General features: G+C 39.7%; 2 protein-coding genes and 1 long non-coding RNA gene across 7 annotated transcripts in view; 1 reads left to right on the top strand and 2 right to left on the bottom strand.

Annotated features, from left to right (window-relative positions):
* AXDND1 (axonemal dynein light chain domain containing 1) overlaps positions 1 to 3,316 on the bottom strand; it is a 103,352-nt gene extending 100,036 nt beyond the window's left edge. For 2 of the 4 annotated variants that reach the window (XM_060197761.1, XM_060197764.1), the window contains exons 1-3: positions 3,129 to 3,316; positions 2,576 to 2,773; positions 90 to 262 (exon numbers count right to left, since the gene is read on the bottom strand). In XM_060197761.1, coding sequence (XP_060053744.1) covers positions 90 to 262; positions 2,576 to 2,660 — 258 coding nt within the window. In that variant the 5' untranslated portion in view covers positions 2,661 to 2,773; positions 3,129 to 3,316. Of the gene's footprint in view, positions 1 to 89; positions 263 to 2,575; positions 2,774 to 3,026 lie in introns of all 4 variants that reach the window. The other 2 variants (XM_060197763.1, XM_060197762.1) reach the window with 2 other exon arrangements.
* The window catches only part of LOC132540393 (uncharacterized), a 53,930-nt gene continuing 31,334 nt past the window's right edge, over positions 3,253 to 25,848 (top strand). The window contains exons 1-2 of the long non-coding RNA XR_009551573.1: positions 3,253 to 3,391; positions 7,329 to 7,485. This is a non-coding gene — a long non-coding RNA (uncharacterized LOC132540393). The remainder of the gene's footprint in view (positions 3,392 to 7,328; positions 7,486 to 25,848) is intronic.
* SOAT1 (sterol O-acyltransferase 1) overlaps positions 13,333 to 25,848 on the bottom strand; it is a 64,002-nt gene continuing 51,486 nt past the window's right edge. For both annotated transcript variants that reach the window (XM_060197765.1, XM_007536011.3), the window contains 5 exons: positions 25,541 to 25,638; positions 23,635 to 23,733; positions 17,718 to 17,853; positions 15,973 to 16,118; positions 13,333 to 14,319 (listed from right to left, as the gene is read on the bottom strand). In XM_060197765.1, coding sequence (XP_060053748.1) covers positions 14,263 to 14,319; positions 15,973 to 16,118; positions 17,718 to 17,853; positions 23,635 to 23,733; positions 25,541 to 25,638 — 536 coding nt within the window. In that variant the 3' untranslated portion in view covers positions 13,333 to 14,262. The remainder of the gene's footprint in view (positions 14,320 to 15,972; positions 16,119 to 17,717; positions 17,854 to 23,634; positions 23,734 to 25,540; positions 25,639 to 25,848) is intronic.

The raw sequence follows: 25,848 nt of genomic DNA, 5'->3' as shown, positions 1-25,848 counted from the left end.
ATTATAGAATATGTAACATATACTCAGTAAATATTCCATTAACTTAATATTACAAATACAACTGTTCCAAAGTATATGTACATACATACCTTTGGGGTTTTTGTTTTTTTAGGAGGCAGTAAGTTTTCAGGACAAGGACCAGCATTGGCTGCAGCGTTCAAAGAAAGAAGGACTTCCTCAGGGATAAACTCATTTTGAAGGGAAGTAGGTAGGGGTTTTGACCAATCCACCATACATTTTTTCTCCTTTAGTTCAGGAAGTCCTAGGAAAATAGTGGTTAATAGTACTATAGTTTTAAATTTTTATTTAGTTTTAATAGTGCTATAGTTTTAAATTTTTATTTAGTTTTAATTCTCATCAATTATACATGTTTCTAACAGAGAAAGATCCTTCTGAAAAACAGTAACACATAACATTTACTTTGTTTGTTTTGTTCAGAGCCTCAGGCATGAGAGCCTGCTTGCATAACCATTATGCTATCTCCCCCTCTCCAACACATTTTTTTTTTTACTATTTATTTATTATCAGATAGAGTTAGAGAGAAATTGAGAGGGAAGGGGAAGATAGACAGGAAAGAGACAGAAAGAAACCTGAAGCCCTGCTTTACCACTCATGAAACTTTCCCCCTACAGGTGAGAACCAGGAGCTTAAATGTGGGTCCCTGCACACTGAAATGTGTGCACTTAACAAGGTACACCACCGCCTGGCCCCAACACATAACATTTATAAAATTAAAGATCACCTAAGGAATTAAGAATTAATTCATTTAGTTGAAGATTCCCATCAATTTTACATATATGTTTCTAACAGAAAGAAATGTCCTTCTGGCTGACAGTAATAGTAACATATAACATTTAAAAAGTTGAATGTCATCTAGTCAGAAAAATAAACATATTGCCTGCTCTATTCACACTTACATCAGATATATGTTCAAAAATTCAGTATAAATATAAGCTTTCAGTGGCCATGGAAGTGATACAGTGAACAGAATGCCAGATACCCAAATCTGATTTGGGTGTAAAAGTACAATTAGGATTATCAGAAAGAGTGAAGTAATCTAAGCTAACTTCTGAATTAGATCTCTAGCACCAGATATGCCAGAGTGATGCTTGGGCTTTGTTTATATACATCTGATGATAAGTAAACAAATACTTTTAAAATAAGGATGAATCTTCATTATTCCAAATTGAAGCTGAAAATTCACTGCAAGTTAAATAGTATAGCACTAAGATGATAGAAATACTTATTTTCTCTCTGTAAAATAACAGATTTCCTCTTCTCAAAGCTGTCAAACTATTAAGTTTTCCAAGTAAATAAAATAGTGATTGCACTCCCTGGTAGCCTAGTGGATAGGAATTTAAAAGTGAGTATAATTGAACTGTAGAATTTATAGTGAAAAAATCTGATTTGGGTGTAAAAGTACAATTAGGATTGTCAGAGTGAAGTAATCTAAGCTAATTGATGGGATGAGAACAGTACAAAGTGTTCTATTCATCTTGAAAGGGAATAAAATCATAAAGATATGATATTTTCCCAACATATGATCTCCTATAGTGACTGCCAAGTAAAGTGGACTGACATTCTCACTACTCTGTGTCCCTTGCATGGAATTCATGTAATTTCATTATGGAAGTATAATCATCAAAAGTTCTGAAATTCACATTGTCAAATCTTCTTCGTTCTCTTGAAAGTTTATCACAGAGTTAGAATATCAGAGGAAAGAGACAAACACAGACACAGTGAGAATTTAGTACTATCTCCCCAAACAGGATGAAAGTGAGCTGGAAGAAGCTTTAATATAATGGATGCATCTGATTCTTACTGTAATAGTCTTGCACTTGAGATCTGGTTGCACATAACTACTGATGCTTTAATGTGTGACTATGAATCAGTATAAAACTCATCATTCTGGGGGTTGGGCGGTAACGCAGCGGGTTAAGCACACATAGCATGAAGCACAAGGACCGGGGCAAGGATCCCGGTTCGAGTCCCCAGCTTCCCACCTGCAGGAGCGGTCCCTTCACAAGCGGTGAAGCATGTCTACAGGTGTCTATCTTTCTCTCCATCTCCTCTCCTCTCTCGATTTCTCTCTCTTATACAACATTAGTGGCAACAATAACAAGAGCAACAAAATGGAAAAAATGGCCTCCAGGAGCAGTGGATTCGTAGTGCAGGCATAGAGCTCCAGCGACAGCCGAGGCAAAAAAAAAAACCTCGTTGATCAGCATTTGGGGTATGCGGGTTGGGCTAAACACACAATGGAGTAGAAGACTGCCCCAACTTAAAAAATGTAAAAATATTAATAATAATAAATATGTAACCCGCCTCCAAGACCTTGGGAAAACTTGGGAGCTTATCTTTGAGAGTTGGGAGCACAGAACTTTGGTGGTGTGAGGGGTGTGAAACTATACCCATGCTATCTTATAAGGTTAAATTATTAATCATTATTAAATCAAACCATTATTAATTTATTAATTAAAACAATGTATCACAAGATTTCTGAATAAGGGAAAACAGTGAAGGGATTATGCCTTATGTCTATGGTCATAACTATTTATGGATGGAAGAATTCTACCTGTCTCTTCCTTGGTTACAGAGACTTTCAGTTTTTTGCCCTCGGCTACTGAGATGGAGCTCAGAGAGTTTTTCGGGAGAGACATAACCGTCGATGCCCCAGATCACACACTGTCGTAATTCGAAAACTCCTTCTGAAAAGTTAACCTAGCATCTCACCATCGACCTGCTAGGATTTGGCAGGGCGACCCCATTCATCCTGCAAGCAAAACAAAGGAGACCAGTTAAGTGGTGCTGTGTAGAGTTTGCTGTTCACGCACAGAGGGACTCCTGCATCCCCGACACGACCCGGAGAGCCGCGGTTGGGGGGGGGGGGGATGACCCTTCAAGGAATCTGCGGGTCGCATCCACTGATGCCAGCGGGGTGCCTCTTGCTCCGGGGCGTGGAGGTGGGGTGAATTTCAATCCCCTCATCCCCGCTCCCGGCCCCGCAGCTTTATCTACTGCAGCACCTCCTCCTACCACCGCACAGGCGAAGTTCAAGGTGTTTCCGAAGCTCAAGCAACAAGAAACAGACTCCTGAACTTAACACCCGTCAGTTACATTTCAGACACCTTTTACTAAAGCCATCTCGCAGGACGCCTGCGCGTCGTCATGGAAACGCAGGACCCCGCGTCCTAGAGATGTTCAATCTTGGGTTGTCTTCGGCGGTGCCAGCGGAAGGGGAGGTGTCGATGAGTTTAAAATCACAGCAGAGACTCAATAGCAACAGAGAAATACAAATTTTAACCCGCCGGTCTCATCGAGTCTGGACCTAGAGGTTTCTGCCCGCGAGTTGGCATCAAGGCGAGGCCAAGTGACGCGAGGGTTACGTCAGGTGCGCGGTAGGGCCCAGGTGGACCTGCGGGTTGGCGTCTGTGCGCAGGCGCATTGTGTAGGCGCTATCCAGTCCTGGAGAGTCCTGACTCTGGGCCTTTTTATTTTATATTTTTATATATACTTCACGCAACTTGAAGAGCTGCAGGGTTTAAGCAAACGTCTCTGGACTGCTTTTCCCATCGGTCCATCCTTCTGTGGGGGCTGGGGGTTTTGTGTATCTTTCAGGACTCGGGAGGAAAGTGGGTAGTCAAAACTGCGGGTGCCTGTCAGGTAAGGAAGGGCCTGTTCCGGGTCTGTCGGTGACAGCATTCCCATTGCTGGGGCCGCTTTGTTCAGCTGTAGGGTCCAGGCTCTCAGGTGCACACTACGTTCTCTCAGAAGAGCCAGTCAGCTTGCAAACCTGGCACAGGGAGAAGCAAGCTGTAGGCGTGCTGATGATTAAATCCTTAACTTTTTTTTTTTTTAAATTCAGAACACTGCTCAGTTCTGATTTAAGGTGGTATAGGGAACTGAACCTAAGATTTCAGAGCCTCAGGCACGAAAATCATTTCCATAACTCATTTCCTAATGAGTGGTTGGCTCAGCTCAGCCAAGCACTACCCAATAGGACAGTTTCTGGTGTTGTTTTACACTCTAAAGGGAATTCCCCAAGCTGAATCTTTCAAATTCTACATTGGTGTGCTCTTGTCTTGATCACAAGTGTATCTTTAGTGCAAAGCACTGTACCTGGGACATGGTGTTGACAGACCTAATAGAGTAAGTTCACTTTTCTCATTGTATGAGGCTATATAGGGAATAAAGTGATCTTGCCAACTGAATGTGCCACCTCATGTTATATTTCACAGACTGATATCCCAGTGTTATAAGAATTACGAATTTAGGGGGCAGGCGGTAACGCAGCAGGTTAAGCGCACGTGGCGCTAAGCGCAAGGCTCCGGGTTCAAGCCCCGGGCCCCCCACCTGCAGGGGAGTCGCTTCACAGGCGGTGAAGCAGGTCTGCAGGTGTCTGTCTTTCTCTCCCGCTCTCTCTCTTCCCCTCTCTCCATTTCTCTCTGTCTTATCCAACAACGACATCAATAACAACAATAATAAACATAACCAAAACGATAAAAAAAAAAATAAGGGTGCACCACCATAAACCAGAGCTGAGCAGTACTGGGAGAAGGAGGGTGGGGGTGGCTAACACCATGATTATGCAAAGAGACTGTCACTCCTGAGACTCCAAAGTTGCAGGTTCTATCCTCTGCACCACCATACGCCATAGCTGAATAGTGCTCTGGTTAAAAAACAGAAAAAGTGGGAGTCGGGCGGTAGCGCAGCGGGTTAAGCGCAGGTGGCGCAAAGCTCAAGGACCTGCATAAGGAACCCGGTTCAAGGCCCCGGCCCCCCACATGCAGAGGGCATCCCTTCACAAGGGGTGAAGCAGGTCTGCAGGTGTCTTTTCTCCCCCTTTCTGTCTTTCCTTCCTCTCTCCATTTCTCTCTGTCCTATCCAACAACGACAACAATAACTACAACAATAAAAAGCAATGGCAACAAAAAAAATAAAAAATAATAAAAAAGATGTTTCGAGGAACAAATATCTTAGTTGGATAGTGTACTGTTTTGCCATGTGCAAAACCCAGATTCAAGTCCAGTCTCCACAGCATTGAAAGCTTAGGTGCTGTTGTTTCTTTCACTCTTCTCTTGCCTCTGTCTATCCTAAGAAAAAAAGTTTCCCAGGCTAAAACACACAAACACGAGCTCCTTTTCAAGGTACAGTAAAATGACCTGAAGTAGCAGGAAATAAACTTGGCAATAAGACGTTAAAAAAAATAATAAGGGCAACAAAAAGGGGGGAAATAGCCTCCAGGAGCAGTGGATTCATGGTACAGGCACTGAGCCCCAGCAATAACCCTGGAGGCCAAAAAAAGAATTATGAATTTAGTTGGGGCCCAAATACAGTGCCTAAAAGAGCAGCACACAGTAAATTTGAAAATAAAATTGCCACATTGCCAACTTTGACCCTGGTGACAACAAATGAATACTTGAATCAGAAAATACAGCATGTATGCCTTCTGAAGGGACTTCCCTAGCCTCCCCCTCTGGCAGTTGTCAGGCAGATTGTGAAGGGTAATAGAGGTACTTCTTGATTAAGATACATGTTTCTATGGAGAGAATTCTCTGGTGTCAGTTGTACTGAATAGATTCCTATTAAAATGAAATTGTATGGAGGTAATAAGGGAAGCAATGTCTTGCTTCAAAACTTTTTTTCCAGCTCCTGAAAAGGTACACTGTTTAATGAACAGATTTATTTATTGTTGTCAAGGTTATTGCTGGGGCTCGGTATCTGCACTACGAATCCACTACTCCTGGAGACCTTTCTTTTGTTATTAGGACAGAGAAATTGAGAGAGGATGGGGAGAGAAAAATTTACACCTGCAGACATGCTTCACCACTTGCATGAACCTGGATCCTTGCACTTATTAGTATTATGCACTTAACCTGGTGCATCACCGCCCAACCCTCCAGCTCCCTCTACCACCACCACCCCGCAGCATTTCTTTTCTGAGGGGTGGAGAGACACCCGCAGCAATAGTCTACCACTTACGAAGTTTCCTCACCAGCAGGTGGGGCCCAGGGCCTTCAACCCTGATTGTGCTCTATCTGGTATGCCACTATCCAACAACCTCCAGAATTAAAAAAAAATTAATTATCTTTATTACTGGCTAGAGATAGCCAGATATTGAGAAAGAAGAGGGGCATAGAGAGGGAGAGAGACAAGAGAGACACCTGCAGCCCTGCTTTGCCACTCATGAAGCTGTCTTCCCTGCAGGTGAGGACAGGGGCCTCGAACCCAGGTCCTTGTGCACTGTGATGTGTATGCTCTACCAGGTGCACCATCACCTGGCCCCAACCTCCAGAATTTTTTAAAGATTTTATTAAAAATTAAAGTCCAGGGGTCAGCCGGTAGCACAGCGGGTTAAGTGCATGTGGCACAAAGTGCACGGCGTAAGGATCTGGGTTCGAGCCCCTGGCTCCCCACCTGCAGGGGAGTTGCTTCATAAGTGGTGAAGCAGGTCTGCAGGTGTCTTTCTCTCCCCATCTCTGTCTTCCCCTCTTCTCTCGATTTCTCTGTCCTATCCAACAACAACAATGGCAACAATACCAATAACGACAACAACAAGGGCAACAAAATGGGAAAAAGGTGGCCTCCAGGAGCAGTGGATTCATAGTGCAGGCATTGAACCCCAGCAATAATAACCCTGGAGGCAAAAAAAAAAAAATCAAAGTCCATGTCATCTTATTTCTTTACTGTCACTAGGGCTATCACTGGGACTTGGTGACCCATGATGAATCCACTGCTCTTGGTAGCCATATTTTTTCGTCTTGAGAAATTGAGAGGGATGGGGAAATTGGGAGAGGAAGAGAGACATGGGCAGCACTGCTTTATCACTCATGAAGTTTTCTCCCTGCAGGTGGGGACTGGAGGCTTGACCCTAGGTCCTTGTGCATGCTAACATATCTGTTTTACCAGATGCACCACCTGGCCCCTTCTCCTTCTATATATGTCAAAAATGAAAAGAATGAGAATAATAGCCCGGGAGTGGTGAAATTAATGCATTTACACGTCCCCAGCACCACCAAAGAAAAAATAAAACCATTTATGAACATGAACTAATAAAGTGAATGAATTTATCTTTTTTTTAAAAAAAAGACAAGTTTTTTCCCCCAAGTATATTTATTTGCCACATTCTTCACATGCAGTATTTTGCCATATATATACACATTTAAAGTTTTAAAAAAATCTTAAATCTAATAAAGTTTGTACTAAGAATGATGGGCCAGTGATTAGACAAGGATAGAGGAATTCAGGAAAAGAACAATGAACAAAACACATCTATGACGATAGGAAAGATTTTAAAACAAATTCAAATTTCTATGACACTTTTTCAGATCTCAGAATGCTATGATTTCATGCACGATCTGAGAGCTATAAGCAATGGAAACTGCCTCGATGGACTTGAACTCTCTTCTTACCCAAGAACTGCAACATTAACATATAATAATTCAAGCTGCATCTCTATAACAACTGAGTGTACCAACTGCACAGGTAAATAAAACAACCAACATTTAATAAAAAATATTAGTGATGTTAAAAACTAGCCAAGTTACATGAACTTCACTAGTAAATGTTATTCCTCAAATTAAGACATAAGACCACTACACAGGCAGTATACTCATAAGTGTTGGTACTCCATGAGGGAGGGCATACTGACAGCAGAATCGTGACTGGTAATATAGAAATAAGAAAACACGCGGGGCCGGGTGGTGTCGCACCTGGTTGAGTGCACATGTTACAGTGCTCAAAAACCCGGGTTTAAGCCCCTGGTTCCCACCTGCAGGGGGAAAGCTTTGCAAGTGGTGGAGCAGTGCTGCAGGTATGTCTCTTTATCTCTCCTACCCTCTCGATTTCTGGCTGTCTCTATCCATCCAATAAATAAAGATAATAATTTTTTTAAAAGAAAACATTTAGAAAAAAGGAGTACAGAGGCAATTACTTTTCCCTTTTTAAAAACTTTTATTGCTCTGAAATTAGCACTTTATCAAATTGAAACTAGCTACTAGAAAGTAGACACACTGGGATGGGGAAGATAGCACAATGGTTATGTAAGACCTGTCTGCCTGAGGCTTTGAGGTCCCAGGTTCAGTCTCCAGCACCACCATAAGCCAGAGCTAAGCAGTGCTCTGGTGTGTGTGTCTCATTAAATTAAAAATCTTACTTTAAAAAATTTTTCCTTTACTGAGGAGTTAATGATTTACAGTCGGCAGTAAAATATAGTAGTTTGTACACGCGTAACACTTCTCAGTTTTCCACATAACACTCTAACCCCTCACCTCGGTCCTCCTCTACCATCATGTCCCCCAACACACACACACACCACACCACAAACCAAAGTCCTGTACTTTGGTGCAATATACCAAATCCAGTCCAAGTTCTGCTTTCTGTTTTCCCTTTTCTTTAAAATAAATGTATTTTTTAAAAAGTAAATATACATAGAAACATTATTAAGGATTTACTAATTATACAGATTGCCGTTTTCCTGGTAATCTAGAACTTGCTGATTTTTGTCATTATTGGTTTTTGAAACTAGGCATTACATTTTTAGATGAATATGGGTGGGACCAAGAAAAAATGTTCTGTTCTCCCTGTTTCCACTAGAGCAGCCATGTCTTATTTCATCTATAAAATGTATTCTAATACTTTTACTCAGTGAAAACACTTGTGATATTAGGAATCAGCCAGTTACAAAAGTTAATGTTAATCTTCAAAACATTCATGTCGGGAGTTGGGCGGTAGCGCAGTGGGTTAAGTGCATGTGGTGTGAAGCGTGAGGACTAGAGTAAGGATCCGGGTTCAAGCCCCCAGCTCCGCACCTGCAGAGGAGTTGCTTCACCGCCTGTGAACCCAGCTCCCCACCTGCAGGGGAGTTGCTTCACAGGCGGTGAAGCAAGTCTGCAGGTATCTATCTTTCTCTTCCCCTCTGTCTTCCCCTCCTCTCTCCATTTCTCTGTCCTATCTAAACAATGACAAGAATAGTAACTACAACAACAACAATAAAAAAAAGGGCAACAAAAGGGAAAATAAATAAAAAAAAAATTCATATCTTAGTTCCTTCACACTCAGGACCACGAAGCCTAGAGAACATGAAACAATGTACAAGATAGGAAGTATATGTGTATAAACTATATAATGTAAATTACATGAAAATTTGCAATCTCACTTAAACTTTATTAACAAAAATGTGAACTATCTTCCACTAAGAAAATTATTTCTTCTGCATAAATTCAAAACTTTAAGAATACACATTAAATATTTGACTTAACTGTTTGATAGCATAAATGAACTCTTTTGCTGTCTCCTCAACCCTCTTGCTAATTCTTGTCAACTCTATTGTGGGAGTCTACTGTATCAGCCTACAAAGGCTGTGCACTACCAAGTCATGTTGTCCTAGAGTTTGTTTGAAATAAAAGCTTACATTCTTGGGGAACCCAAACTATTCCCTTTTATTTATTTATTTATTTTTGCCTCCAGGTTTGTCACTGGGCCTTGGTGCCTGCACTACGAATCCACTATTCCTGGAGGCCATTTTTCCCATTTTTGTTGTCCTTGTTATTATTGTTGTTGTTGGATAAGACAGAGAGAAACTGAGAAAGGAGAAAAGGAGGGAAAAACAGAGAGGAGAGAAAGATAGACATCTGCAGATAGCTTCACCACTTGTGTAGTGATGCCCCTGCATGTGTGGAGCCAGGGACTTGAACTGGGATCCTTAGGCCGGTCCTTGTGCTTCGCACCATGTGTACTTAACCTGCTGCACTTCCCCCTGGGCCCCATCATTCACACTTTTTAAAAATTTTATTTATTTTTCTTTTTTTGGCCTTGTTCTTTTTCATTGTTGTTGTAGTTATTATTGTTGTTGTTATTAATGTTGTCGTTGTTGTATAGGACAAAAAGATATGTAGAGGGGAGGGGAAGACAGAGAGGGGGATAGAAAGACAGATACCTGCAGACCTGCTTCACCGCCTGTGAAGTGACTCCCCTACAAGTGGGGAGGCGGGGGCTCGAACCCGGATCCTTACGCTGGTCCTTGCGCTTTGCGCCACGTGCGCTTAACCCGCTGTGCTACCGCCCAACTCCCCATCATTCACATTTTAAAAAAGATTTTATTTATTTATCAGTTGGAAGGATAGAAGAAGAGAGAGGGGGAGAGAGAGAGAGAGAACCAGACATCATTCCAGTATATGTACTGCCAGGGACTGAACTCAGGACCTCATGCTTGAGAGTCCAGTGCCCCATCCATTGCACCACCTCCCAGACCATGACCATTCACATTTTTAAAGGATTCCAATGAAAAATAACAAGTTCCCAGTTGGGGAGACAGCATACTGGTTATGCAAAAAGATTTTCATGCCTGAGGCACCAAAGGTCCCAAGTTCAGTAGCGTCAGAACTGAGTGGTACGTGGGTAGATAAGATAGGTAGAAAACAAAATCCTATTTCTGCCAGAGCTTACTGCATTATAACAATCTTATTCAGTAGCTATTACTTCTATTTTACAGAAGAGAAAAACTGTGATTTTGATAAATTCAGCAACTTTGTGCCAAATTGCTATTAAGTAAGCTTAACTTTAATCACAAGTCTATGCTCTCCCCCCTCCAGTGGTTTTCAAACTGGGTATTTTGGGGTAGGAGACAATGCCAAACAGAAAGGGCTCTGAGAACCACCCCTGTCTCAACCAGCAGTATAGTTTATCCATTTTGCAAGCTGGGCTTAAATGTATTTTGTTAAGGTTTCATAACTAAAACAGACATTTCCATTACTTCATGACATCAGGCCACCTGGTTTGTAGTTGCATTACTTTACTTTCATGATTCTCTCACACACAAAGCAGTAGACATGACTCAGAATTACACATGGCCACACAAAACAAAGGTTTTTGTTTGCATAAAAACTTCAATAACTCATAGATTACATCTTTTTAGGCTATGTAGCCACATGGCCAACCATTAACAATGTTCTGTTAAGCTTTCTGTAAGGTCTTTAGGATTTAATTTTTTTCAGGCAAATAAAAACTTAAATTATGATGAAAATTACCTGCTTAGTAATAAATAGATTGCTTCTACATGCTTGTAAATATAGAATATTTACACATTATACCTTCTTAGCCTTCTTTTAATTTTGCAGTTACTGAAAAGGGAAAATATTTTTCCACTTTTAAATGTAGTTAGCAACAGGTGAAAGGTTGCTCACTTCCTTTTTTAAAAAAATATTTATTCCCTTTTATTGCCCTTGTTTTATTGCTGTAGTTATTTTTGATGTCATTGTTGTTAGAAAGGACAGAGGGAAATGAAGAGAGGAGGGGGAGAGAAAGACACCTGCGGACCTGCTTCACCACTTGTAAAGCGACTCTCCTGCAGGTGTGGAGCTGGGGGCTCGAACTGGGATCCTACCGTCAATCCTTGCGCTACGCACCATGTGTGCTTAACCCATTGCTCTACCACCCGACTCCCACGTTGCTGACTTCTAACTAAGTAAATAACATTACCTAGGGGATAGTAGATAAAATTCACCAGGATTGAGAATAAAAATATCTAACACATTTCTAAGAGATTTTAGTTGTTCTATTGGGTAATAGTTACTGTAATGCAATATAAGAAACTCTAAACTTATTTTTCAGATGGTAAAAAGTACTATTTATAACTGAATGTAACTTTCATACCTATTAGCAATGGAGAAAAAAATATTTCTGAAATACATTTGCTAGTGAAAGTTTTTCATTTAACTTTGTCTAAAGAAAGAAGTGGTTTAAAGAAAAGACTTGCTAAAAGCAGCTAGCAATAAAGCCATGGGTATGTAATTAGATTCTTTCATAGAAAGTGGTTATGTAAGTGTTTCATAAATTTTCTTAGGCTAGTCCTAGCATTCTAAAGAGTCTATAGTTATACATATAGCATTTAAAAAATCTTGAACAAAAAAATAAAATCACAAAGGCATTTTTTTAAATAGCCTTGAGTAGTCCAACAAGTAACAAATCAACATCAGCATAAAATCAGTGAAGTTCAGGGAGTCGGGCGGTAGCGTAGCAGGTTAAGTGCACCTGGTGCGAAGCACAGGGACTGGCATAAGGATCCTAGTTCGAGCCAGCTCCCCACCTACAGGGGAGTCGCTTCACAGGCGGTGAAGCAGGTCTGTAGGTGTCTATCTTTCTCTCCCCGTCTTCCCCTCCTCTCTCCATTTCTCTCTGTCCTATTTAACAATGACGACAACAATAATAACTACAATATCAAAAAAAGGGGCAACAAAAGGGGAAATAAATAAAATAAAAAATTTTTTAAAAAGCAGTGAAGTTCTATCAATGACAAACATCTAAAATTTCTATTTCTTTTCCAGTAGATTGGTCCATTCATAACCAAGTCAAAGGCAAACTCATCTTTCTCAGATCCTTTATTAAAGTGTGTGTGTGTGTGTGTGTGTGTGTGTGTGTGTGTGTGTGTGTGTGTATTTCAGGGGATTGAATTCTTTTAGTTTTTAATAAAGGTGCCAGAAATTACAAACCATATTAAATTGATCTTGTTTAGAGATTTTGACTTCATGACTATTGCATTATCACTGTAAGGCCATTACTGCTTGGAACATGTAGAAAACCTTTGTGAGAATAAACTCTTTGGAGTGGCACTTCATTCTGCTGAAATTTGACTTAAGAGAGTTCCAACAAAGATTGCCTCAAACTTTTTCTTGAGCACTGCTCAGCTTTGGTATATGGCAGTGGGACGGTACCTGGAATTTGAAGTCTTAGGCATAAAAGCTCAAGACTATGCTATCTCCTAGCCTCCAAAACATAGATATCAGTAGGGCTGTTACAATACTACCAGTATGAAAGTTTCTTAAGTTGGCAATTCTAAATAAAATAATCTTCTGAGTAATTCAGAAGCCTTACTTTTGGAGGGCAGAATGTTGAACTACATAGTCTCTGATACCTTTTCTAAGGCTTGATATGTAGTCAAGCCAGGTGGGGGAGAAAGGATAGTGCTCATGCAAAAAGACTTTCATGCCTACGGCTGTGAAGTCCCAGATTTAATCCCCCTAACCACCATCAGTTAGAGCTGAGCCCCAGATAAGTAATTCCTACATACTACAACACTATATTAGCAGTGATATAATATAGGAACATTACATAGTAGAATACATTTTCTTCAAAATTATCAGATATTAATTTGTTTCATCTAGAGTATACCACACCACAAAAGTATAGTAACTGAGCAAGTGCAGAAGCCAGCTTCTGGGTCTTGACTAATCTTAACACTAATGGAGGTGATTAATACTTAAGTTACAGACTTATTATTGTTAGCAAAACAATTCATTGATATTTATTAGACAAAAAAATAACTGCACCACAGGATACTTCTGAAAGTGTCTTTAATACCTTCAAGTTTAAACCAACAAAAAAGCTACTTCCACATTAAGTTACAAGATAAAATGATTATTTTATAAAAGAGGCCAGAGCATCATTCAGCTCTGACATATGCAGTGCTGGGGCGGGAGGTCAAACCTGAAGACCCACATATTCAAGTCCTGTATTCTACCTGTTAAGTCATCTCCCCAGCTGCTGTTAATAAGCATATAATTAATTATGCAAGACCTTTTTTTCTTTCTTAAAAACTCTGGAAGTTTTAAAAGGAAATGATTTACTTTGTCCTGTGCTACTTTCTCCCCTGTCTTCCTTCTAATATATATTACAGATATATATTCAAGATGAAAAGTATATTTTGTTTCAAAGAAATCATAACCTATACTGTATAGCAAACAACTAAAACTGGATAGATTTGAACTTTTAAAAAATGCACAAATTAGTATATAACAAGATTACCTTTGAAAAATGTTTTTTTTTCTACTAGAAATAGCAAAATGCTCTATTCTTTTCCAGATGGTAGTTAAATAGTCATACAACATGCTTTAAAATTCCAAGCCAGAGATAATAAAATGTCTTCTTAAGTGTTTTGCCTAATTTAGCAGCCAAGAAAATAGGTCAGTCTTCAATTAGATGAAGACATAAGATGTAGCTGCTGACCCAGCAAAGAACTATCATTATATCAGCTATAAATCTCTCTTCTTCCAATAAAGGGGCAGGGGGAAAAGACTACATAAATGTACAAGATCCTAGTAAACTTCCAACAGTTCATCTTCCAGAGACCTAGGAATGGAATGAGCCATCTGTAAAGCCCAAAGTGATCCAAATAGCACAGATAACTTCACAAACAGCAGGAAACAGGTGCTGGCTCCAAAGCAGGGAGAATATCCAATCTTCATTGTCAAGGAAGAAAATAGGCTTCTAAAACACATACCGACAAGTCCAGGAACGTGGCTGGATGTAATCTAGAAATGTAGGCTTCAAGAGAAAAAAGAATGGAAGAGTAGGCTGAGTGTGTGGCTAAGAGGGTAAACTGATCATGTTAATGTTATACATATCTAAATGCCTATCAACAATTTGGTAACCTTTCAGCAGTTCCCTAGTTTAAAAGATGTTTAGTATGTTTTATCTACAACGCAGATGTATTACTTTAGAAGCTTTACATAAAGCTTTTAAAGTGCAGTAAAAGTTGTACAGTTGCATGAATGTCTAACACAATTCCAAACAGGTGCAACCTCTTCTGGTGTCTGACATCTTATTTTAGCAAAGTCTGCTTTTAGTGGCATAATATCTAAATGGTGCTTAATTACAGATGATAAAATATACTATGGGAGAAAGTTTAAAATTAATAAATTATCTAAACGAAAAACAAATGAACTATGAAAGTTCAGAATTAGGAAGGAGACTAGAGCAGGAATTTCAAAAAGCTACATGGAAGAATTTGTATCCAAATTGGATCTGAGTGGGGGTAGATAGCATAATGGTTATGCAAAGAGACTCTCATGCCTGAGATTCCAAAATCCCAGGTTCAGTCCCCTGCATCCAGAGATAATCCAGAGCTGAGCAGTGACCTAGTAAATAAATAAATTAAAAAATTAAAATAAAAAACACTAAACTGGATCTGAGTAAAATAAAAACTGAGGGGGTAAAATCTGAGTATAAAAGAAATGTACTGAACAGAGTTTCCTAGGCAGATAGTTCAAAACAAAGAGGATTCAAAGGAAATAGGTAAACATTTTTTAGATCAGAACCGCTAACATCTGCTCTGTAATAATTGCAGGGTCTGTCACCCAGTGACTAGCCCACAGTTTATTTCTGTCAGTATCAGTTAAGGGTGTGAGTTGGTAGAATGGGCTGGGAACACCCAGGACCAGGGTTTAGGAGACCACTGCATAGGATGTGTGCTGATACACAGGCACAAGATTACCACTTATTCACCTAACAATTTAAGAAGCCCTGTATCATCCTTAAAGAAATAGACAAAAATAAACAGGAGGAGCATTAGATCAACACAATGAGATAGGGAGGACAGAAAGGAAAAGCTTTGGGAAAGAGACTGATGTGATTGTTATCTTTAGTTATAGGTGCCAATGAGAAATACTCAGGCAGCTGTAGCCAAAGGGAACCACCTAATATTGGGTGTTTACCCATATGCAATTAAAATCTAAATTCCTGAAAGTTGAAGACTTTACATAATTATGGAAAGACAGCAACAAAATAATCCAGGGGAATGGGATCCTAGACATATGAGTTAGCTATATATTTTCATAAAAAGTCTACTACTTTGGGAAGGAACTGATGAAAGATACAAATTCTAGAGGTAATGAAATCACTGGGAAAACACTGGTGATCACTTACATTTTCAAGATAAGGAAAACAGAAGGAATTAAGAAAAAGAAAGTAACTAGCAGTAAAAGAGGGAAAGCAGATGATACCCAAGAACTCACAACTCGGTGTGAAAAAAATATTAAAGACAGTGAAGTTTGAACGGATGATAAGTGAATTTTTTTCTCTCTTTTAACATAAATTGATAATCTCCATTATTCTCCTTCCCTTTAAATAAGATCTACTAACCCTCACAACGGGCACACAGGTTTTTTCTTCCCCACTGCAGCCTGATAAGTAACTCACATTTTTCAGAGGACAGTGCTGACGTGCATACCACTCTTGAGAATATAAGCATAGGAGAACCCCATGGCCAGAGAAAAGGGAAGTCCACATCAAAACATTCCAGATTGGCCTTTTCCGACTATCATTGACAATGAAGTTGAAAGCCACTAAAGTTAGAAAATAAAAAATGTGAAGTTATCAAAACAATGTTCCAGGAGATGAGGAACCTCAGATATCTGCTGTAATCATTTAGTTACATATATACATGTTTTATTCTAGCAGTGTTCCTATAAATAAAAATGAAGCTTCAGTGGCTCTGCAGATGAGTATAACAGGTAGAACATCAAACTTGCGTATATCCATGTCTTGACCTAGATTCCCAGTAGCACTGAATATGCCAGAGTGAACTCTGAGTCTCTCGTTAATTTTTTTTGAATGTTGAAATTAACCAATGATTAACTGGAAATCAAAATATTAACAGCAGGTCAAAATATATCTCATACTCATATTCTAACTTCTCTCCACCCCACCTCCAAAAAAAGGTGCAGTTTATTTTCAGGGGCTGAACACTGACAGTTTAAGAATGGGGAAATTTTGTTTTGTGACATGCCAAACTAGTGTAAATAGGTGGGGGGAGGAGTGACAGTACCTAAATTCAAGTCCCCAGACCCCCACCTACGGGGGAAGCCTTGTGATTGGTGCTTTTAACTCTCTCTCTCTCTACCTCTATTAGAAAATAACAACAATAAATAAACAAAGGCAGTGGCTACACAGTTCTCAGTAGCTATTTTATTTCTTTTTTCATTTGACAGGATAGAGAGAAATTGGGGAGGGGGCGGCAGGGTAGGAAAGAAACCTGCAGCAGTGCTTCACTACTCAAGAAGCTCTCTCCCACAGGTGGGGCTTAGGCTCTTTAACATGGTAACAGGCACTTTTTACCCAGTGTGCCTCCACCTACCCCAATACCAAATTTTTTAAAGTAAATTTCCCTATTCCATAGTGTTAACATCTTGAAATGGAGTTTCAATGGATCTTCAAATGGAGTTTGTTTAGTTAATGAAAATCAATGTACTTATTTATCTGATAAGCACTGTCCTGTGTAGTTGGGTGGCGGCAGCAGCACACAGCAGAGAGGTATGAAACAAAGGAAACAAAATCCTTTATTGTTGTGTCAGAAGGGTGGTTCAGGCCACGTGGAGCCAGCCAAAAAATGGCCATCCCCCGTCCCCTGCTACCGCACCACTGGGCAAGAGAGCGAGAGCGAGGGGGGCAAGAGTAGGAGGGCTTTTTTAGGTCAACACCCAGGAGTGACGTGTTGGGACAGGATGGGTTGGGGAAAGCACCTGAGTACCATATATCTCTGTGGGAAGTGGCAGAGCCTTGGGGAGAGCACTTAAGGCTACCGTAACTTTGTGTAGAGTGGCAGAGCCTTGGGGAGAGCACTTAAGGCTACCGTAACTCTGTGTAGAGTGGCAGAGCCTTGGGGGACATCTGCACAGCAGCCCTGAAATGGGAATATTGGGTGGGGGTAAATATCATAATGGTTATGCAAACAGACTCTCATGCCTAAGGCTTCGGAATCCCAGGTTCAATCCCTGGTACCACCACAAACCACAGCTAAGCAGTGCTCTATGGAAGGAAGGAATGGGGGGGAGGCGGGAAGTGATAATAGTACTGTCAGGTTGTCAGAAAAGTCATGTGTTATTTCATAGTTTTCTACATTGCTTTTATATATTTTATTATTCACAGCAGGCTAAGATACTTACTTCCAAAAAACATGAAGAGGACAAACATCACAGGATAGAAAAAGTTCAAGCACACAGCCAGGGCATATTCATGCACTACAGCAGACACAGCAAAGACAGCTAACATGGCAGCTGATCTGAATCTTTTTGTGAAAAACTAGGATCAAAGGGAGATAATAAAATGCAGTTTTAGAGAAGTGCCTAAAAATAAATTACATAAGACATAATTATCACATGCTAAAAGCACCTATTTAATTATACTTGATTTTCCAAACTTACTTGGATTAGTTCAAATGTAGGAAAGTTTAAAAAGCATGAGTTCATAAGTTTTGATTTTATCAAAATGATACATGTTCAAAGTAAATGTTGAAAAATCTGGGCATATATGCAAAAATAATATACCTTAAGACACTATGCTTGACTTAGTATTTTGAAAATAAATAGAAACATCAAATTATTTTTTGATAAATATATAATAGATACCTACCAGTACTTTCCTTTCTTTTTTTTTTTTGTCTCCAGGGTTATCGCTGACACTCGATGACAGCACTACAAATCCACTGCTCCTGGCAGCCATTTCATTCCATTTTATTAGACAGGACAGAGAGAAATTGAGAGGAAAGGGAAGAGAGAGAGGGAGAGAGAAAGACAAACACCTGCAGACCTGCTTCTCCACTTGTGAAGCACTGCCCCCTCCCTTGCAAGTGAGGAACGGGGACTCAAACCTGGGTCCTAGTGTTTAGTAGTACTATGTGCACTTAACTGGGTGCGCCACCACCCAGCTCCCAAACACATCAAATCTCAATCTTATGGAGTAATGCTGTAGTAGATTGGCTAGGCATCATTTCCATTTCCATAGTAACAACACCAACATTAATTCATTTTTTTTAAAAAAGGGGGGTCAGGCAGTAGCACAGTGGGTTAAGCGCACGTGGCGCAAAGCACAAGGACCAGCGGAAGGATCCTGGTTCAAACCCCCGGCTCCCCACCTGCAGGGGAGTTGCTTCACAGGCGGTGAAGCAGGTCTGCAGGTGTGTGTCTTTCTCTCCCCCTCTCTGTCTTCCCCTCCTCTCTCCATTTCTCTCGGTCCTATCCAACAACAATGACATCAATAACAACGACAATAATAACCACAACAATGGGAAAAACAACCAAGGTAACAAAAAGGGAAAAAATGGCCTCCAGGAGCAGTGGATTCATGGTGCAGCACCAAGCCCTGGCAATAACCGGGGGGGTGGGGGGATGGGGGGGTGGGGGGGGGAGGAACTTGTAAGGCAGAGGAAATAACATAGCAGGTAGACACAGAAGCTCCAAGTTTAATACCTAGCACCAACACATGCCAAAGCAAAGCAGTGTTCTGGCTTCTTTCTCATGAAAATAAAACTTTTAGGGGCCAGGTAGTGGTACACCTGCTTAAGTGTATGTGTTACCATGTACAAGGACCCAGTCCCCACCTACAGGGGGGAAAGCTTCACAAATGCTGAAGCAATGCTGCAGGTGTCTCTTTCCTTTCCATCCCCCTTCCCCTCTCTATCTTATCAAATTAAATAAAGTTAAATTATTTAAAAAGAAATAATTATTTTAAAAACTTTTTTTCAAAAAACAAAAAAAGCTAGCCTCAAGGCCAGTAAGACAGTAAGCTTGCTTTGTCATGGGCACAACCTAGGTTTGAGCTTGGCCTGCAACACACTGAAGGAAATTTCAGTGCTGTTGTGTGTCTCTCTTTTTTCTTTCATTGAAGAAGTCTTTAAAATTTATGTGGAAAAGAGTTCTGCTAATATTTTCCTCTAAGTATCTGTTAGTTTCTGGTCTAACATCCAAGTCCTGATCCACCTGGAATTTACTTTTGTATCTGGTGAAATATAGTGGTGCAGTTTCATTCTTCTGCATGTTTCAACCCATTTTTTCCAACACCATTTGTTGAAGAGACTCTGCTTTTCCCACTTAATAGTCTGGGCCCCTTTATCAAAGATTAGATGTCCATAGGTGTAGGGGCTCACTTCTGGGCTCTCAAGTCTATTCTACTGGTCAGTGTGTCTATTCATGTTCCAGTACCAAGCAGTTTTGATGACAATGACCCTATAATACAACTTGAAATCTGGGAGTGTGATGCCTCCGGTTCTGTTCTTTCTTAAGATTGTTTTGGCAATTCTGGGTCTTTTCTGGTTCTAGATAAACATTTGTAGCATTTGTTCTGTTCTCCTAAAAAATGTAGTTGGGATCTTGATGGGGATAGCATTAAATTTGTAGATGGCTCTGGGTAGTATATTCATTTTGATGATGTTAATTCTTCCAACCCATGAACATGGGATATCTTTCCACTTCTTTGTATCTTTTTCAATTTCCTTGAGTAATGACTCATAATTTCACTTCGTTGGTTAGGTTTATTCCCAGGTATTTTATTGTTTTTGTTGTTATAGTAGAAGGAATTGATTTCTGGATTTCAACTTCTTCTTAGTGTTTGCATAGAGGAATGCCACTGACTTTTGAATGTTAATTTTGTAGCCTGACACCTTACTGTATTGCCTGATGGATTTCCAAAGCTTCTTGCTGGATTCCTTAAGTTTTTCAATGTATACTATCATGTCATCTGCAAATAGGGAGAGTTTGACTTCTTCTCTTCCAATCTGTATCCCTTTAATTCCTTGCTCCTGATTGCTATGGCAAGAACTTCCAACACTATGTTGAATAGTAATGGTGATAGTGGGCATCACTGTCTAGTACCTGATCTGAGGGGAAATGCTTCCAGTTTTTCACTGTTGAGTATGATGTTGGCTGTAGGTCTGCTATATATAGACTCCATTATCTTGAGGAATTTTCTGTCTATTCCCATTTTTTGTAGTGTTTTGATAATAAAGAAATGTTGTATTTTGTCAAAGGCTTTCTCTGCATCTACTGATATGACCGTTTGGCTTTTGGTCTTGCTTTTGTTGATGTGGTGGATCACGTTGACTGATTCACGTATATTAAACCAACCTTGCATGCCTGGGATAAACCCCACTTGGTCATGATGAACAATCTTTTTTTTTTGAACAATCTTTTTAATATACTGCTGTATCCAGTTGGCTAGAATTTTGTTCAATATTTTAGCATATATGTTCATCAGAGATATTGGTCTGTAGTTTTCATTTTTGGTTGTGTGACTGTCTGCTTTTGGTATCAGAGTGGTGTTGACTTCATAGAAGCTAGAATGGAGTATTCGAGTGTCTTCAATCTTCTGGAAGACTTTTAAAAGTAGATGTATTAGTTCTTCTTTGAAGGTTTTATAGAATTCATTTGTAAAACCATCTGGTCCAGGGCTTTTATTTTTGGGAATATTTTTGATAACTGTTTCAATTTCATTAGCTGTGATGGGCTTGTTCATGTTATCTACTTCCTGTTTACTTAGTTTTGGAAGTTGATAGTTATCTAGGAAATCGTCCATTTCTTCCAGGTTCTCTAGCTTGGTGGCATATAGTTGTTCTCTTTCTCTCTTCTTTATCTTTATTTATTTATTTTTTTATTGTTGTGATTACTATTGTTGTTATTGATGTCATTGTTATTGGATAGGACAGAGAGAACTGGAGAGAGAAGGGAAAACAGAGAGTGGGAGAGAAAGATAGACACCTGTAGACCTGCTTCCCACCTGTGAAGCGAGCCCCCTGCATATGGGGAGCCGTAGGCTCAAACTGGGATCCTTATGCGCCAGTCCTTGTGCTTCACACCACATGCGTCTAACCTGCTGCACTACTACCCGATCCCCTTTGTTTTTTTAATAGGACAGAGGAATAGGAAAGGGGGGAGACAGAGAGGAGGGAGAGAACAGTCACCTGCAGCACTGCTTCACCACTCATGAAGCTTCCTCCCTGCAGGTGGGGACCAGGGGCTTGAATACATGGTAACATATGCAGTCTACAGGTGTACTACCACCCACCATCCCATTCTCTGTCTATTTGAAAAATCTGAACCAGAATGGTGAAGTCCCAGTGATAACAAGGAGGAAAAAAATGAAAGTTTTGAAACTATACTTTTTTTTTTTTGCCTCCAGGGTTATCACTGGGTCTCAGTGCTTGCACTACAAACCCACTGCTCCTGGAGGCCATTTTCCCCCCATTTTGTTGCCCTTGCTGTTGTTGGATAGGACAGAGAGAAATTGAGAGAGGAGGGGAAGAGAGAGGAGAGAAATATAGACATGTGCAGACCTACTTCACCATTTCTGAGTGGGGAGCCAGGGTCTCAAACTGGGATTCTTGTGCTAGTCCTTGTGCACTTAACCCGCTGCACCACTGACTGGCCCCTTGAAATTATACTTCTAAGTAACAGAATATTAAATAATGTGTTATTTGCACCACAATATGCTGTCACTTAGTCAAATGCTTAACAAAATCTGTGGTCCAACTGAAAATTCTTTTTTTAAAAAATATTTTATTTATTTTATTTCAATCAGAGGGAGAGATAGAGGGCAAGAGAGAACTAGAGACTGCTCAGCTCTGGCTTATAGTGGTACTGGGGATTGAACTTGGGAACTTGGAGTCTCAGGCATGAAAGTCTTTTTCAGAACCATTATGCTATCTCCCCAGCCCCCAATTGATAATTCTTAATCAACCATGAAATTCAGTTATATTGCATTACTACATACTTCTGCTCTAAAGAATATTTCAAAGATATACTACTGATTGGAAAGATAAAAGATAACTCTGGGTCCATACTCCCAGAGGGTTTAAGAATAGGAAAGCTATCGGGTGGGGATGTGTGGGGATACGGAGTTCTGGTGGTGGGAATTGTGTGCAGTTGTACCCCTCTTATCCTATGGTTTTACCCATCTTATCCTATGGTTTTATCAGTGTTTCCTTTTTATAAATAAAATTTTTTATGTTAAAGATATATAACTGGAAAAAAATTTCACACATAGGTGTTTCTCTTTTAACAAAGAAATAAACATCGTAAAGCTAATGAGAAAAGCTAGAGGCAGATTATTTATTTTAACATTCATTAGCAATGATCCCTTATTGGTGGATTACATCAGGCTCAACCTGACGCTGTTGACTGGCTACGGAAGAAGGGCAAACGCTAGAAGAAGATTTCAACTCTTCCAAATGCCACCATAAGATTAAAGCATGGTATCAGACTTAAAACTTACATACTGGTCTCTAAGCAGTACTCTCCTAAGTGGGATAGAAAGTGTATTAGATCGCTTCACAGGCGGTGAAGCAGGTCTGCAGGTGTCTATCTTTCTCTCCTCCTCTCTGTCTTCCCCTCCCCTCTGTCCATTTCTCTCTGTCCTATCCAACAACGACAACAACAATAATAACTACAACAATAAAACAAGGGCAACAAAAGGGAATAAATAAATTAATTTAAAAAAAAGAAAGAAAGAAAAAAAGAAAGTGTACTAGAGGGGCTGGGGGGTGGTGCACCTGGTTGAGCACACGTTACAACGCTCAAGGAGCCAGATTCAAGCCTATGGTCCCTACTTGCAGGGGGAAAGCTTTGGAAATGGTGAAATAGTGTTGCAGGCATCTCTTTCTCTCATCCTATCTTCCTCCTCTCTCTCAATTTCTCTTTGTATCAAATAAATAACTATTTTTAAAGTACATTAAGAATAATTGAATTTTCAATAGAACTGAAAACCACAAGTATAACTTCCTTTTTAAATTTTTTTGGCAGAGCTAGGACCTCATATGGGTATGAGTTCATGTCTCCTGGGCCAATATTTTTTTCATTCAAATAAAGAAACAGAAAAGGAGATACCACACCACTGGAGCTCCTTTTGGTGCCATGCTATTCCTTTATGGTACTGAGGCTCAAGTCTAGGTAACACTCAAAGCAAAGCATGTACCATGCCTGATGAACACTCTGGTTCATCAAACTGCAACTCCTTTCTTCAAGCTGCAAAATATTAATACTTTCTAGAAAACAACCTCCACTTCTTAAACATTAGCTAATTCTTACTGCTTACCCACAGAAAGTCCTTATAAGCATAGTAATACAGCCAGTCATGAACCACAACATTCCAAGTCCTATAATAGTTAGAATATGATGTAGAATTCCACCAATCCTAGGGGAGGGAGTAAAAGTATACAATTATATATCTCTATATATTCATATTCACACGCTTATAAACTCAAAGCAAAAACTACATAATATTGCCGAAGAAAATACATAGCATAATACTACTACACTATGATAAATTAATTCATACTGACATGAGAAAAGTCTTAGGCATTTTAGATACCAGTGTTCAATATAACAATGTGAATTCCATTTATGATTATACTTCCAGAATCACTTTATCAAATTATCATGAAGATACGTAACATGCAGAATCATTGAATCTAGTGTTCATCCATCAAAATAACATTCAGTAAATCCTCTTAACTTGCCAAAGCACAAAGAGAGAATTCCATAGTCACAAAGACTAAGTAGAATACCAGCATGAGAAAGCTCTTTGTTGGTATGTAGCAATACAGAGATTGTAGAAGGAGTGAGATGATGGCTACCTCCAAATCCTGGTGCTTCTTGATATCGCACTCCCCACTAATTCAACCAGACCAGTAGAATCAGACATCTAAAATTTGCAGTCCACATTTACTTTTTGAGAATGGAGTGGTAAACAACTTTCTCCTTCTAGAGTGGTAAACTCTAGTGGGCTTTAGAAAGAAGTTGGGCAGTAGCACAGCGGGTTAAGCACACACTCAAGGACCAACAGAAGGATCCTGTTTCAAGCTGCCCGGCTCCCTACCTGCAGGGGAGTCGCTTCATAGGCAGTGAAGCAGGTCTGCAGGTGTCTCTATTTCTCTCCCCCTCTGTCTCTCCCTCCTCTCTCCATTTCTCTCTGTCCTATCTAACAACGATGACATCAACAACAACAATAAAAAAAAAAATACAAGGAAAAACCATGTTTAGCATCACAATTGCAAGAGTGATGCTTTGGTTCTCTCTCCTCCCCTTTTTCTCTCATGAATAAACAGTAAATAAATAAACAAACTGGGGCAGGGAGGGAGAGGGGAGTAGCATTAAAAAAAAAAGGGCAACAAAAAGGAAAAAAAAAAAAAGATTATGTACCACTCTAGACCTACTCTAGAACCTAAATCAAACTTTGGAAGAGTAAGAATACTATTTAAGTAGTATTAACATCTTTCAAAAACAAAGGGCAGAACAGTGACTTCCTTCATGAATTCTTCAATAATCTTAAATTGCATACTTTTCTGAGGTCACCCCTACAGTACCAACCAATATCAAATGAATGAAGTCAGCAAAGTCTCTGGACATAAGCTTTCCTACTATAATTACAAATGTGTCCTCACAAATCCAGTAGAAACTATGTATTATACACTATTAATAATAAAAAAGAAACTACATATTATATAATAAGAATGCAAGTATTAGAAGTAAATATAATGCTTTTGCTAACTAAATATGTATCAGAATTTCAGACTTATTATTGGTTAAAATATTTATGTAACATAAAAATTATTTGTATATTAAAAAATATTAGCCAATGGGAGTTGGGCGGTAGTACAGGGGGTTAAGCACAAGTGGCACAAAGCACAAGGACGGGAGTAAGGATCCCAGTTCGAGCCCCCGGCTCCCCACCTGCAGGGGAATCGCTTCACAGCCAGTGAAGCAAGTCTGAAGGTGTCTATCTTTCTCTCCCCCCTTCTCTGTCTTCCTCTCCTCTTTCCGTTTCTCTCTGTCCTATCCAACAACGACAACATCAATAACAACAGCAATAATAACTACAACAACAATGCAAAAGAAAGGGCAACAAAAGGGAATAGATAAATAAATAATAGTAGCCAGCAACACTAAAATACTTAACAATGAGGACACAAAGTGTGAAAAGAAAGATAAGTATACCTTACCTTATAAAACATTCTGTCACCAAAGCGCAACATCTCAGCAAAGGCATTGAGCCAACAGTGCAAAAAGGCAAAAAAGGAGAGGAACATGATGAATACACCTAAAAATAAGATTAACAATAAGGGCTTTTCCTAGTAGTTTAAATACCAAGTGCTTAGTTATATGTCACCATTTGTTCATCAGGGATTAGTGTGCAAAATAAAAGTCACTATTGTAGTTTACCTAGTCTAGGTCGTTCTTCTGAAAGTTAATTTTCTAAAACAATAAACTTTTCAAGCAGATTTTTAAAGGTGACAAATGGCTCAGACTT

The sequence above is a fragment of the Erinaceus europaeus genome, chromosome 9 (assembly GCF_950295315.1).
Source record: "Erinaceus europaeus chromosome 9, mEriEur2.1, whole genome shotgun sequence".
NCBI classification, from domain to species: Eukaryota; Metazoa; Chordata; class Mammalia; order Eulipotyphla; family Erinaceidae; genus Erinaceus; species Erinaceus europaeus.
The sequence above is the reverse complement of the archived record's forward strand: the minus strand, read 5'-3'. Positions and strand labels throughout refer to the sequence as shown.